The following is a 14,262-nucleotide window of genomic DNA, read 5'->3' as shown; positions in this document are numbered from 1 at the left end:
CACCCTGGTCCAATCTACCATCATCACTTTTCTGAATTATTTTAACAGCCTCCTAACTAGACTCTCTGCTTCCACCCTTGCCCCTCTGCTGTCTGTCCTCAACACAGCAATCCAATGGTTCTCTGAAAATTTAAGCCAGAAAATGTCACTACAGCTGAAAAACCTTCAGTGGCTTCCTGTCTTATTCAGAGTAAAAGCCCTAGTGCTTCTGGTTGCCCACAAAGTTCTGTACAGTCTGGTCCTCATTACTTCTCTGATCTTATCTTTTATGATTCTCCTCTCCCTCACTGCACTCTGGCCATACTGGCCTCCTTGCTTCCTCAAACAAATGAGACATTCTACTACTGCCTTAGGGTCTTTGCACTGGCTGTCTCCTTTGCCTAGGATGCTCTGTTCCTTTAGATTTCCAAGTGCCTCAGTCCCTCTCCTTGGGTGTCCACTTAAATGGCAATTTTCCATTGAGGCTTTTACCAACTCCTTTAAAGGTTATAAGATGTTTCAATTTGTGAAAACCCAGCAAGTTGTAGACTTAGGATATTTGCATTTTTCTATAGTTACATTATATTTCAACATATTTTTTTTTATTACAAGCTCTTCGACACTCTATACCCCTCTTCTTTATTTTTCTTCCTGGCACTTATTTAATATATTTTTTTCCTTATTTATTTTGTTAATTGTCTCCTTTCGCTAAATATATGCTTGATGAGGACAGAGGTTTTATCTTACTATGTTCACTGTAGTATCCCAGTACCTAGAAGAGTGCCTGGTACCTAGTAGGCACTCAGTATTCATTGAATAATAGAATGGAAGTAGAGTGGTTTTAACTAGTTGTGTGAAGTGTGAGAGTGAGCTAACTAGAAAAAGGTCAGATGGTATTAGAACCCCAGTTAAGATAGGTGATCATAAATTTGCAGTGCTTGGATGTGGGCTTTTTCTCTAGCACTGCTTTGCTGCCTAAGCTCAGAGAAGGTGGAGGGTTGGATTCTTCGGTGGGTGGGGCTTGCCACGTGGATAAGATGATCTGACAGGACCAGGGAGTGACTGAAATAATGCACAAAGCATCTAAGCTTGGATAAGGAGGAGAAAGCAGGAGGGAGCTGATGGCCAGGAAGAAAACAGAAGGGTCAGTCCTGCTAAGGGCAGCTGTAGGAGTGGGAAGTAGCCCTGAAGACTTGTTATGCCCAAAATACCTTTCCTTCACTTTCATTGGAGAGAAAAGTTCCTATCCTGAAAAACAGAATCCATTCATTTTGTTTTCCGAAGAGAGATGTAATCTCTAACTTGTGGCCTTTCAAGCTGTTAGCACAGGATCAGAGTTTGTTTGTTTCACAGCTAAGCATATATGGAGTAATCTGACAAGGACTACATCTAACCTACTACCACAATTTACCCTCCCCCAAGTTATATGTTTATTTAGGAGGAAAGAAAGTAGCTAAGTGCAGATATGTTCATGATACCAAGAGACTGAAGACTAATTTTTATGGGACAATGCGAAACATAAGGAAGACTACTGCTGGGTGTAATACGTATGGCAAATAGGAGGTTATATGATGCTTTTCTTCCCCAAATTCCAATTGCATTGTCTCTGATTATTTGAGCTGATAGAAGGGAAGCTTAAAATAATAAAGATATTTCAAAAAAAGTTTTTAGAAATATGGTAGATAAGAGTTAAAGCTAGGAGATGATCAAATAAATTGCTCATCTTAACATCATTAGTAAAATTCAGCATTTATATGTTTTCAGTGTACTTCTGAGTAAAATTTAATAAGCTTACTATTGAATCTTTACGTCAATTATAGAATTTCATACTCTATTTTTGTAATATCCATTGTTTTCATTGGTCACAAGCATGTGAAACAAATGAGAAGGATTCTTTACTGAACATAAAAGTGTAAGTAAAATCTCAAACCTATTAAATAAAAAAAAGTCATTCTTAGTAAAATACTTTTGTTAGCTTAGTGAAACAATGATGCTGTTACAGAAGTTGAAGAGAAATGCATTTAGTTTAACATCTACTTTTCCCTCTTTAACCTAACCCTCCCTGTTAGCAAGCTTTCTACTACTGTTTAGAAATTCATCACCATAGGGCTTCCCTGGTGGCACAGTGGTTAAGAATCCGCCTGCCAATGCAGGGATCACAGGTTCGAGCCCTGGTCTGGGAAGATCCCACATGCCGTGGAGCAACTAAGCCCGTGTGCCACAACTACTGAGCCTGCACTCTAGAGCCTGCGAGCCACAACTACTGAGCCCGTGTGCCACAATTACTGAAGCTTGCGCGCCTAGAGCCCATGCTCCCAACGAGAGAAGCCACTGCAATGAGAAGCCTGCACACAGTAATGAAGAGTAGCCCCCGCTCACCGCAACTAGAGAAAAGCCTGCCTGCAGCAACAAAGACCCAACGCAGCCAAAAATAAAATAAATAAAATAAAATAAATTAATTTAAAAAAAGTTCATCACCATAAAAAGAATTTGTATTTTTTACATTGTTGTTCCCTAAGTTGCAAGGAGCTTATTTATTCCTGATCTGACAGAAAGCACTTAATTTTTTTCAGCCTGTTTTCTTAAGTGTATTGAACTTAGATCACTCTTAATTATCTCACCTTCCTTGAGTTTACACAGAATAGCAGAGGAAGAACTGGGGGGAGCCTAGAAACTGCTAGATACTATAGACTCAGACTATCACTTATTTCCTTCTTCCCAATTCCATGTGTAAATAAGATGGTAAAATAGCGTATTTTTAATACTTGTTTCTTAGTAGGAAAAGGACTTAAGATAAATATGTCTTCATGTTTATGGGTAACTGATGTTCTTTTCACACAAAATTTAAAGAGTAAATGGGTGCTAGGTGTCATGTACTTGGGAATTAAAGAATGAATACTAGGGACAGTTGGGAGCATTTTCATGCACAGATACCTGCCAAAGGAGAAGTTCAAGTATAATAGGGAAAAGAACACTGGCAGTGTCAGGCATCATGTGCAGAGGTCTTTTCCAAAACAAGCTGCAAACCACACAAGAAGCTTTTAAACAAAGACCTACTGAATCAGAATTGCTATGGATGGAGCACAGGACTCTATTTTGTGAAGCATCCAGGTGACTTAATTGGCCCAGGATCTGCTTTGGGTAACCAGACCTTAAATTAAGGTCTTTTCATGTTCTGAAATTCTGGACTGGTTTAGGAATAAGATCAAGCAAAATTAAAGATGAAAGCAATTTTTTAGGTTGCATTAGTAAAATTACAACACTAAGGTCTCCGGGTCTAACAGATGCCTCAGGAGTAGCCCCCTTGGCAGAGTAGAGTTTGGCACAGTACTGAAGGTATCTGGAAACCATGCTGCTAGAGAGATTGAAAGAATTAGAGGTGGTTAGCCTTGAAAAGACCTACAGTAGGAGTTTGAGAGCTGTTTTTTAAAAACTAAAAGGGTTGTTATGTAAAAGAAAGTAATGGTCCCAGAAGGCACAATAGGATAAAGGTTTGGAAGCCAAGAGGGAAGATTCCTTCTTGAACTCACTAACAACTACTGTGACCAAGATGAGCTGGGTCACAGAAGGGGCACTTCTTCACTGGAAATGTGTAAGAAGCTGAACATGGATACCCTACAGCAGGGAAGGGATTGCCACTGCGAGGGAAAAGTTTTTGTCATTGTCTTTTCCTCTTGAATACAAGTATTATCCCACATTTTTCTTCCCCACATAATATCTTTACAAAGAAGGGGCTGAATTGAAGGCGGAAAGATTGACTTTCGGACGCTACCTGTTGTCCAGGCCTCCAAAAAAATATTCCCAGTCTACCTGGTGGAGGTGTTCACAATCACAGATATTTATTTAGTGACTACAGAGGACCAGGCACTGTGGTAGGTGAGGGATACAGAAGAGAAGAATGCGGTCATTGTACCAAACCTTAAGAGGCTTACAAAATAGCAGGGGAGTCGCACATTACCTAAGTTCATCAATAATTATGTCATTATATAAACTGCTAGGAGAGTGAAGTAAAGATAGCTGTGAGAACATGGAATAAAGGAACCTGGCCTGTTGGGTTGGGGAAGAAGCAGGGAGGGCTCCCTGAGGAAGTGACGAAGTAAGATTTGGATGAATGGCGGGGGGAGTGGGCTTTGAAAAAGTGTTAAAGCATATATGTTTAAGGAAGAAGAAGGCAAGTGTGACTTAAGTGTGTTGTGCACAGAGGAACAAGAAGAACTTCAGTTCTTTCAGGAACTCCTGTTATTGTGTTTTCATACTTCAGTCTTAAGAAAGAGATCCCATGCTGACATCTGCTGGCTAGTATATATACAACTCCAAAATATACTACACAACAAAGCCTTAGTAACCTTGTTTTTTAAGGGCTACAATAATAAACTAGAAATAAAGTACCAGGTCTCTTCCCTACTCTATTATAGATGTCACCCAGGAGACCATGAACAGTTGCTACTTCTGTGCGCTCAGTTTTACAGCTATGCTTATGTGGTGTCATTTGCCTGCTTTTGTGCAAGTTCACGAAAACATAGAAATCACATGTATAAAAGTTGAACAGACTTGTTACTGAGAGGTAAAAACATTACACAATCACTTATACACTTTGTCTTTTTGTTTTTTTGCGGTACGCGGGCCTCCCACTGCCGTGGCCTCTCCCTTTGCGGAGCACAGGCTCCAGACGCGCAGGCTCAGCGGCCACAGCTCACAGGCCCAGCCGCTCCACGACACGTGGGATCGTCCCGGACCGGGGCACGAACCCGCGTCCCCCGCATCAGCAGGCGGACTCTCAACCACTGCGCCACCAGGGAAGCCCCACTTTGTCTTTTAAACACAGTATCTTATGAAATATTTTCAGATTTATAAAAGGTTCTTAAACTGTTTTCTTCAGAAACACACAGCTGGCTTTAGTCCAATAAGCATTCTGCTAAGGCTAAAGATCTGCTTTAAGCATGTCTGATTATTTTCAGCTTTTTCTCTGTCACATTAGTAGTAGTATTTTCATTTTCCATTTTATGCCTATAATGGACAAAAATACAAAAAAAATTCAATATTACATAAACAACTGTACAGTGATACTGTTACATCTGAAACTGAATGTTCCACTGGCAGCTGCCTCACCATACAATTGCTTGAAATATTCATTAATCAGCTGACATTAAAAGATAAATTTGGTGAACAAAGGGTGATTTAGAGACATCGATATGTAATGTAGAAAATGTGGATTGTTGGAGAATACAGATTTATGTTAGGAAGGAACACTAGAAATAGTTCAAAGTCCTCAGCTCTGCTATTAGTTATGTGACTATATGAGTCAGATTTTTAACTTGTAAACACCAAAATCCAGTTTTAGTAGATTTAAGGAGAAAAGTAATTCATTAAAAGGATTATAGGTAGTTTAGCATCACCAGGAGGCCTGGAGACTAGGCAACTGGAATATCACCCTTTGTCACCTGGTCACTCCACACAACTGGTGCAGTGAGGACACCATCTCTGCTGAAGATTAGATGCCACTACTTATTACCAAGGCCACAGTTCCCTGGACTATGATAGCAGCCAGTATTGCTCAAAGAACTTCATCTTGCTGTATCTGTCATGGTCACCAAAGAGAATTACTCCAAGATACAACTTTGCTGTGTCTCTGGCTCCCAATTCAAAGTCCGAGGAATATTTAATTTGTAGTGTCAGGGTCACGTGGAGAAGTAAAGAAAAAAAATCAATTTCACTTCTATAGTGAAAGGCATGCTCTGATTCCCAACAAGCTCTCATAAGATGGGGAATTCCCAAATGTGGGAAGGGAGTTCAGGTACTGGGCAGTCAAAAAGGAATGACAGATGTCTACTATGTTGACCCTGGGCAAATCACTCTGAGCCTCCCTTTTCCATAAAACAAGGTAAGTAAAGTTCACATGGCTGAGGAGATGCTGTATGTGTACTTACTCATTTTATAATAAATACCAACTATGTATCAGGATGCAAAGATGAGCAGGTCCTCTCCAGTCTAATGGAGGAGAGAAATCAGTAGACGTCAAGTGGTAGGATAGAGGCAAGCTCAGGTGAGATGAGGGCAGAAAGAAGAGGGGACTCAACTGTGGTTTACAAATGATGTTCTTATAGTTAAGTACTTATATTTAAAAACATTTTCTATGTGACAAGTGATGTTTGCACCGCTAATAAGAAAGACAGACAGCATGCTCTTATAGAAAGCAGCTGTTGTACTCCCTTGAAAGGCTTAGCTGTTTTATAGAAATGCCAAAACAATAATGTTGGCTGACACAAATCCGGAAACTCGGGCTTTTGATTGCTTTTTGACAGACATCTAGACTACCAGTTTCATACAATGGGACACTCTTCAAAGGATTAAACATGTTATAGCTTTGCCAGTCATACATAATGAGATAAATCATCATGCTCATTGTAGCGTGAACCTCACCTGTTCTGATCTGATCTGACCTAAGTCAGAGTGGTCTACTATTTGTATCTAGCTACTGTGTGTACAGCTTTGTCTTTGCTTAAAATAAATTGTTGGCCTTAGGGTGTGTGTTTCTTTGTGGTTTTTTTCCATTTATAAAAGAGAAGCTGCATAGTAACTTGGGCCTCACCTCAGTTTAGTAATAATACTAAATTCATCATATGATAACAATTGATGTAATATATTTTTATAGAATACACTCTGTAGAACTAAGGACTGAGATAGGTCAATGGGATCACAGAGATCAGCTGTTACAAACCTCAACAATGATTTCTTTTTCACAGCAGTCTTAAGTTAGATTTCTGAGGCTTACATTCTCTTCTAAAATCCAGAGGTCTGTATCCAAATGTGTTTTGATCTCTTCATTTGGATGGCACACAGGCATTTAAAATTTAACTAGTCAAACATTGAGTTCTTGATCTTCCACCCTCCTCCCCAATATGTTCCCCTTACAATAGTTCACTAAATAGCACTTTCATGGGCCCAGTCAGGAGATTAAGCTAGAACACTGGGGAATCCCCTTAATTTCCCACATCAAGCCAGATTGACTACCTCAAAAAAATATCTCAAATCTATTTCTCTCCATCTTCACTACCATCACTACCATTACTCCAGTCCAAGTCTTAACCAATCTACTTGCTTCCACCCTTCTGTGTATTCTCCACATAGTAGCTGGCATACTTTTTTTTCCCAATTACTTTTTGAAATATCATACTTTAAAAAGAAAAAAAGTGTCAAATCACTTGACAAATCACACCCTCCACCCTTTCAATGGCTTCCTTTTATATAAAATTTGAAAATCCTTATTGTGACCTAAATGTTGCATGATCTGGTCCCTACCTGCCTTTAATTTCACTTACACTGTTCTCTGTCAACACAATGAGCTTCAGACAAACTGGACATCTTCCATTTACCCAAAGGGCAATCTTCTTTCCTCTGCCCCACTCCACCCAAGAGCTTTCACACAGGCTTTCCCTGCCTCTCTTCCAGCTGGCTAACTCCTTACCTTTCTCTGAAAGGTCTTCCCTGACCACCCTCCCTTGCCCCCTAGTTTTAAACCTGAGTTCCTTCAATGCACTTACCACAAATTAAAATACATATTTATTTAAGTGCTATCTGATTAATGTCTACCTTCTCCAATCAAAAATTGAGGACAGAAACCATATCAGCTTTGTTCTCTGTGCCCATAATAATAACAGCAGCAACAACAACACTTAGGTAACATTTACTATGTGGCAGGTATTGTGCTATACATAAAATTATGTACTATATACTCCCAGCATATTGTTTGGACCATAGCCAGCGGTCAGTTTGTTGAATGCATGAACCCAGCCCCTATGTGCACACCTACAAAGCTGCTCACTACCTCCTGGAACATCCCATTACACTGATAGATAACTGGTGATTGGAAGAATCTTCTTTATATCGACCCCAGCTGCCTCCCTGCAATTTCCACCCAGTGATTCTATTTCTGCCCCTATGGGGCCACGCAGTACAAGCCTTAATTGTCCTTCCGCAAACTCGACTTCGCAGCACCTGAAGACTCATCCTCCCCGGCTACCGTCTCCCTTCCTGACCCTCCCTGCGCAGACTCCGCAGTGCTCCTTTCCGCCGCGGTGGGCCGGAAGCCCAGCCCTGCCGCGCCACCGCCGCTCCCGGCATCCCCTGCCCTGCGCGTCACGTGACAGCGCCGCCTCGCAACGGCCCAGCAAATACCGCCCCTGGGCGGGGCTCAAGGCGTGACCGGCAGCCCGTGGCCGGCAGCCGGTGGCCGCGCGCCGGCGTCTTCGTTGCGGCCCCGACGCCTGCGGCCGTTACTTCTGTGGGTGAATGTCCCGGACAGCTCCCGGCGAGGTAAGGGGGGACAGCCCGCGGAGGCTGCAGGCAAAGTGGTTTTGCTCGCGTCCCCGGGATGCCCCGGCCCCGGAGCGGGGAGCGGCCTGGGGGAGGGGGCTCGGGCGGCCGGGGGCTGCCTTCCGGGGACCTGGGGCGTTTTGTGAGGCGCGCGGCCGAGGAGGCTTGGTTCGGTCCTGCCGGAGGCTGAGCACCTGACCCCGGCGGGACCAGGAAGGGTGCCCTCAGGCCGTCCTGGTCCCCGCGCTCCCGCACTCTGGGCACCTGGAGGCTCAGCTGCGCCGGAGAACAGCTGTGCCTTGGTTTCCGCTCCTGTGAAACGACCGGGCCGGGAGGGTGGATCTCTGCGGTTGCCTTCAGCCTTGAGGTTTCGCGAGTGTGTTAGTGAAAGTGGAAGAGGAAGAAGCAGACTCGAGATGGGAAGAACCCTCACCTAGGAACGCAGGAGCGAGTGTCTGAGGCCGGGCACCTTTTAAGTGTCTTTTGTATTTTGTGCAAATCGCAAGCCTCTCCCGAGACTCGGTTTCTCTATTTTTACAGTAAAGACGATAACCCCTGACCTCCCTTGCTCACAGGACTACAGTGAAGAACAGTTGGAAAAGCCATTTGAAGAGCCAGAACTCAGGAGTCAGTTACACCTGGGTTCAGATCCTAGTTTTGCCACTTACTATGCGTTTTCGAGCCAGATAGAACCCTCCTCTGTTAAAAGAAGATAATAACCTTAACAGCTCATGAGATTGTTGTGAGGATTGAGTGTAATAGGACTTAGCACAGTGTCCGGCAGAGAAATGCTCAGTAATTAGTGCTGTTTGTACAAGTGTTAAATTAAAAAGCTAGAGAGACATTCACGTGAGGGATGTTTAGAATAATCACACAGCTGTTTCTGTATATTTAGTCCTAAAAAGAGTGCTGTTTTGATTTCCTAAGAAAGGGGCCAAGTGGAACCCTTTCCCCTTTTTTCTGTCTGGTCCCCCTTTGCCTTCTCATTTACATTGGCATGTGAACCCGTTGTTTCTACCAAATGAGTCAGGCAGGATGGGAACATTACTGGAGCAGACGGGTATCAGATTCCCTCTGAGGGGAAAGAAAAGTGCCAGGCATGTGCTGCCACCAAAAAAAGCACAATACAGTGATTGACTGTCAGAGCTGGAAGATGCCTGAGAAACCATCTGATCCAGCTGTCTCCTTAGGCAAATGGAGAAACTGGACCCAGAATTGAGGACAGGACTTTGATTTTCTCAGGACCCAACAGAATGTTGGCACTGGGTGGTGGAAAGAACACACACTGTTTACCAGACGCTTTGCTTTCCGTGAGTTCTAGCCTGATTCTTCATTTATTCAACAGGTATTTATGGAGCACTTTGTGCTTGTATACCTGCTAGGAGCTGGAGAGTAAATACACATACACACATTCCTCTGCTGGGTTTTGGTACAATTTAAAATAATAAGTTCCAGCTCCCAGGGAGCCTTCTTCATAGCAGCTGGCCCCAAGGGACAGAGAAGCACACAGAGAGGCCTGAATTGTTTCATGATCAGTCACAGCAGTCCCAAAAGCCCTTGTTGAAGCCTGGTGAGATTTTAGAGACTGGAGAAAATGCTGCTTTGTCAGGGCTTTTAGTGAAGGATTTCCTCTGGCCTGCAGCGCTTGGATTTCTTTTTCTGATTTCAGGCCTCTTACTGTTTTTAGATTTCTGAAAAGAGCCACCCTCACCACAGTGCCTTCATTTTGGTTTCCATGGTTATCAGATGAATTGTATTTTTATGATAGCACAAGTAGCTGTTAAGTAATATATGGTCAAGAAGTCCCCATTTCCCTATGGGTTTGTTTTCTGATGGTGGTTCTCTGTTTTTTTTTTTCAGTTACAATGCAGTCATACTATTCTTTCCTCCCTCCCCGCCTGTTTCCTTTAACAATCGTGCATCAGTGGCAGGGCCAAGAGGAGTGGGAATAAGTAGAAACAGAGATAAAAACACGTATAGACCCTGGTTTAGGTATCTCAGAACCTTTGGAGGGATAATCCAAAGGCATTACCACATGCAAGGGGCAAAGCAGTGGGGCTCTGCTAAAGATGTAGATTGCAAGCCAGCAAGAGCTTGCAGAGGTGGGAAGGATCCTGTCCTGGGCAACCAAGAAGACATCACATACTGAGAAGCTTTTCAGGGAAGATGTAAAAGAAACAAGTTCCTTTTACGTATGTTAGTCACATAGTAATAATAGACAGTACAAGAAGCATTTTGTTCTTTCAGTTTGCGTTAATGAATGAACCTTCTCTTAAGTCATCTATCACGGGCTGATGTTTCCTTATTTCTCTCTTTTTTTTTTTTTTTTTTTTTTTTAAACATCTTTATTGGAGTATAATTGTTTTACAATAGTGTGTTAGTTTTCCCTCTACAACAAACTAAATCAGTTATACATACACACATGCTCCCACATCTCCTCCCTCTTGCATCACCCTCTCTCCCTCCCTCCCTATCCCACCCCCCCAGGCGGTCACAAAGCACAGAGGTGATCTCCCTGTGCTATGCAGCAGCTTCCCACCAGCTATCTAATTTACATTTGATAGTGTATATATGTCCCTGCCACTCCCCCACTTCGTCACAGCCCACTCCTCCCCCTCCCCATATCCTCAAGTCCATGCTCGAGTAAGTCTGTGTTTTATTCCCGTCCTACCACTAAACTCTTCATGACATTTTTTTCCTTTAGAGTCCATATATATGTGTTAGCATACGGTATTTGTTTTTCTCCTTCTGACTTACTTCACTCTGTATGACAGACTCCAGGTCTATCCACCTCATTATAAATAACTCAGTTTCATTTCTTTTTATGGCTGAGTAATATTCCATTGTATATATGTGCCACATCTTCTTTATCCATTCATCTGTTGATGGACACTTAGGTTGCTTCCATGTCCTGGCTATTGTAAATAGAGCTGCAATGAACATTTTGGTACATGAGTCTTTCTGAATTATGGTTTTCTCAGGGTATATTCCCAGTAGTGGGATTGCTGGGTCGTATGGTAGTTCTATTTGTAGTTTTTTAAGGAACCTCCATACTGTTCTCCATAGCGGCTGTATCAATTTACATTCCCACCAGCAGTGCAAGAGGGTTCCCTTTTCTCCACACCCTCTCCAGCATTTATTGTTTCTAGAGTTTTTGATGATGGCCAATCTGACCGGTGTGAGATGATATCTCATTGTAGTTTTGATTTGCATTTCTCTAATGATTAATGAGGTTGAGCATTCTTTCATGTGTTTGTTAGCAATCTGTATATCTTCTTTGGAGAAATGTCTATTTAGTTCTTCTGCCCATTTTTGGATTGGGTTGTTTGTTTTTTTGTTATTGAGCTGCATGAGTTGCTTATAAATTTTGGAAATTAACCCTTTGTCAGTTGCTTCATTTGCAAATATTTTCTCCCATTCTGAGGGTTGTCTTTTGGTCTTGTTTATGGTATCCTTTGCTGTGCAAAAGCTTTTAAGTTTCATTAGGTCCCATTTATTTATTTGTGTTTTTATTTCCATTTCTCTAGGAGATGGGTCAAAAAGGATCTTGCTGTGATTTATGTCATAGAGTGTTCTGCCTATGTTTTCCTCTAAGAGTTTGATAGTGTCTGGCCTTACATTTAGGTCTTTAACCCATTTTGAGTTTATTTTTGTGTGTGGTGTTAGGGATTGTTCTAATTTCATACTTTTACATGTAGCTGTCCAGTTTTCCCAGCACCACTTATTGAAGAGGCTGTCTTTTCTCCACTGTATATCCTTCCCTCCTTTATCAAAGATAAGGTGACCATATGTGTGTGGGTTTATCTCTGGGCTCTCTATCCTGTTCCATTGATCTATATTTCTGTTTTTGTGCCAGTACCATATTGTCTTGATTACTGTAGCCTTGTAGTAGAGTCTGAAGTCAGGGAGCCTAATTCCTCCAGCTCCATTTCTCGTTCTCAAGATTGCTTTGGCTATTCGGGGTCTTTTGTGTTTCCATACAAATTGTGAAATTTTTTGTTCTAGTTCTGTAAAAAATGCCAGTGGTAATTTGATAGGGATTGCATTGAATCGGTAGATTGCTTTGGGTAGTATAGTCATTTTCACAATGTTGATTCTTCCAATCCAAGAACATGGTATATTTCTCCACCTATTTGTATCATCTTTAATTTCTTTCATCAGTGTCTTATAGTTTTCTGCATACAAGTCTTTTGTCTCCTTAGGTAGGTTTATTCCTAGATATTTTATTCTTTTTGTTGCAATGGTAAATGGGAATGTTTTCTTAATGTCACTCTCAGATTTTTCATCATTAGTGTATAAGAATGCCAGAGATTTCTGTGCATTAATTTTGTATCCTGCAACTTTACCAAATTCATTGATTAGCTCTAGTAGTTTTCTGGTAGCATCCTTAGTATTCTCTATGTATAGTATCATGTCATCTGCAAACAGTGACAGCTTTACTTCTTCTTTTCCTATTTGGATTCCTTTTATTTCTTTTTCTTCTCTGATTGCTGTGGCTAGAACTTCCAAAACTATGTTGAATAAGAGTGGTGAGAGTGGGCAACCTTGTCTTATTCCTGATCTTAGTGGAAATGGTTTCAGTTTTTCACCATTGAGAACGATGCTAGCTGTGGGTTTGTCATATATGGCCTTTATTATGTTGAGGAAAGTTCCCTCTATGCCCACTTTCTGCAAGGTTTTTATCATAAATGAGTGTTGAATTTTGTCAAAAGCTTTCTCTGCATCTATTGAGATGATCATATGGTTTTTCTCCTTCAGTTTGTTGATATGGTGTATCACATTGATTGATTTGCGTATATTGAAGAATCCTTGCATTCCTGGGATAAACCCCACTTGATCATGGTGTATGATCCTTTTAATGTGCTGTTGCATTCTGTTTGCTAATATTTTGTTGAGGATTTTTGCATCTATGTTCATCAGTGATATTGGCCTGTAGTTTTCTTTCTTTGTGACGTCTTTGTCTGGTTTTGGTATCAGGGTGATGTTGGCCTCATAGAATGAGTTTGGGAGTGTTCCTCCCTCTGCTATCTGTTGGAAGAGTTTGAGAAGGATAGGTGTTAGCTCTTCTCTAAATGTTTGATAGAATTCGCCTGTGAAGCCATCTGGCCCCGGGCTTTTGTTTGCTGGAAGATTTTTAATCACAGTTTCAATTTCAGTGCTTGTGATTGGTCTGTTCAAATTTTCTATTTCTTCCTGGTTCAGTCTCGGCAGGTTGTGCATTTCTAAGAATTTGTCCATTTCTTCCAGGTTGTCCATTTTATTGGCATACAGTTGCTTGTAGTAATCTCTAATAATCTTTTGTATTTCTGCAGTGTCAGTTGTTACATCTCCGTTTTCATTTCTAATTCTATTGATTTGAGTCTTCTCCCTTTTATTCTTGATGAGTCTGGCTAATGGTTTATCAATTTTATTTATCTTCTCAAAGAACCAGCTTTTAGTTTTATTGATCTTTGCTATTGTTTCCTTCACTTCTTTTTCATTTATTTCTGATCTGATCTTTATGATTTCTTTCCTTCTGCTAAATTTGGGGGTTTTTTGTTCTTCTTTCTCTAATTGCTTTAAGTGCAAAGTTAGGTTGTTTATTCGAGATGTTTCCTGTTTCTTAAGGTATGATTGTATTGCTATAAACTTGCCTCTTAGAACTGCTTTTGCTGTATCCCATAGGTTTTGGGTCGTTGTGTCTCCATTGTCATTTGTTTCTAAGTATTTTTTGATTTCCTCTTTGATTTCTTCAGTGATCACTTCGTTATTAAGTAGTGTATTGTTTAGCCTCCATGTGTTTGTATTTTTTACAGATCTTTTCCTATAATTGATATCTAGTCTCATAGCGTTGTGGTCGGAAAAGATACTTGATACGATTTCAATTTTCTTAAATTTGCCAAGGCTAGATTTGTGACCCAATATATGATCAATCCTGGAGAATGTTCCATGAGCACTTGAGAAAAATGTGTATTCTGTTGTTTTTGGATG

At 41.2% G+C, this 14,262-nt stretch overlaps 1 protein-coding gene across 24 annotated transcripts in view; it reads left to right on the top strand.

The window, feature by feature from the left end:
* Window positions 1-8,140: 8,140 nt before the first annotated feature.
* FBXO10 (F-box protein 10) overlaps window positions 8,141-14,262 on the top strand; it is an 85,985-nt gene continuing 79,863 nt past the window's right edge. For 10 of the 24 annotated variants that reach the window (XM_067039713.1, XM_067039731.1, XM_067039712.1 and 7 more), the window contains exon 1: window positions 8,188-8,292. In XM_067039713.1, coding sequence (XP_066895814.1) covers window positions 8,269-8,292 — 24 coding nt within the window. In that variant the 5' untranslated portion in view covers window positions 8,188-8,268. Of the gene's footprint in view, window positions 8,293-14,262 lie in introns of all 24 variants that reach the window. The other 14 variants (XM_067039730.1, XM_067039722.1, XM_067039720.1 and 11 more) reach the window with 7 other exon arrangements.

This window comes from Kogia breviceps, chromosome 8 (assembly GCF_026419965.1).
Source record: "Kogia breviceps isolate mKogBre1 chromosome 8, mKogBre1 haplotype 1, whole genome shotgun sequence".
NCBI lineage: Eukaryota > Metazoa > Chordata > Mammalia > Artiodactyla > Physeteridae > Kogia > Kogia breviceps.
This window is presented reverse-complemented; position numbering and strand designations above follow the sequence as displayed.